We start from the raw sequence: 1,411 nt of genomic DNA, 5'->3' as shown, positions 1-1,411 counted from the left end.
AAGGGGAAAGAAGGTTTTGAGAAAAACGCCCTTCCTCTTTCCTCCCCACAAACCAGCTTCTGGGTACAAACAGAACCGGTTATTTTGAACATTACTGGATCAATAAGCTGCCATCCAGCACCTCAAGCACAGTATTCATTACAGAGGAGCGCGCTGAGCCATCTGGTCTACACTGACCTGTGCACGCCATCTTATCTAACTGCTCAAGGGTTTCAGAGGAGCCTCCTGCCAAATCTAATTTCTGTTTTCAAACCAGAAGGAGCCAAGCACTGCAGGGAGGTGCCCAGTGCTCAATACTCACTTGCCAGAGAGATCGGTCACATGGACAAAAGTGTCGTTGAAAGAAGCAAAGATGTGGCAGACGCCGAACACATTTTCTCCTTCAGCAACCTGAGGTCCCAAGCTGATGACCTGTTCTTCCTTCTTCTCCTTGCCCTTACGAGGTGCCATTTCTGAACAGCAACAAAAAGAAGTAGTATGAGTGACAGTGAACTTTTTCTCTTACAAAATTTTATGAAACTCCCTGCTACTGCAACCTTTTACCAGGTAAGATAAAGAAGTTGCCATTGGCAATACGCAGGTGGTAATTTTGGGGTACAAGCGGACTTCTTATAAAACCCAAGATGCCCAACTTTGCTGTATGCTGGCAGACAGGTCACACCCACAGCTGTTTAGCGGCGTCCCTCCTGCTGCACTTCACAGCAGGAGCTCCCTGAGCTGCCTTCACAGCAGCTGATGTCCCAGGCACCACTGCAACAGAGCACGGGGAAGCCCTTCTCCTTGATGACCAGCAATGCTGAGAGCTTTCCCTTGCTTGTTTACATAACTTTACGGAAAGAAAATACCCAACCAATGATTAAAGACCTGGGTACTGTCACAAAGCTCTGACTCTGCAGACCTTTCAGGTATTAGCTTGGGTTCTTCTGTGTTGTTGGTGTCCGAACCGCATCCTTGGGGCTAGCCCAAGTAATTCTCCCACCTCTGAAATCTACACCCAGCCATGGAAAACGGCAGAGGCAGCACTCACAGCGCTCGGTCAGGTGGCTGGGGATCCTGTGCATCTGCTCCCGGGCACAAGAAGACAGTTCCCCATTGCCCTCTCCCACCAAATACCTGCTACAGCTGGCGCCCGGCACAAGTCTAACAAGTTCATTAAGGCAATCAACCCAAGCACGTCCTGCTTTCACCCACAAGCCATAGCCCAATGGTCCCCTCTCCGCAGAGCCGCACTCAGCACCTACTATTAAATCAAGGCCTCCAGGGCCACTCGGCCAGCACCCACCCCCTCCTGACACCACCGGCCGAGGGCTCCGTGGACATCACCGCCCCCAGCTGGGGCCCACAAAGCCCAGCGATACCGACACGACAGACAAAGCAAACGCTGAGCCGCGGGCGCTGTAATGCCGGTATC

The 1,411-nt window shown here is 51.9% G+C and overlaps 1 protein-coding gene across 1 annotated transcript in view; it reads right to left on the bottom strand.

The window, feature by feature from the left end:
• Window positions 1-1,176, bottom strand: part of RPS14 (ribosomal protein S14) — a 2,898-nt gene extending 1,722 nt beyond the window's left edge. Inside the window, 1 exon segment of the mRNA XM_009635489.2 lies at window positions 292-1,176. Coding sequence (XP_009633784.1) covers window positions 292-450 — 159 coding nt within the window. The 5' untranslated portion in view covers window positions 451-1,176.
• Window positions 1,177-1,411: the final 235 nt, after the last annotated feature.

Source organism: Egretta garzetta, unplaced genomic scaffold (genome assembly GCF_000687185.1).
Source record: "Egretta garzetta isolate BGI_Z169 unplaced genomic scaffold, ASM68718v1 scaffold270, whole genome shotgun sequence".
NCBI classification, from domain to species: Eukaryota; Metazoa; Chordata; class Aves; order Pelecaniformes; family Ardeidae; genus Egretta; species Egretta garzetta.
Note: the sequence above shows the minus strand (reverse complement) of the source record. Positions and strands in the feature narration are given on the sequence as shown.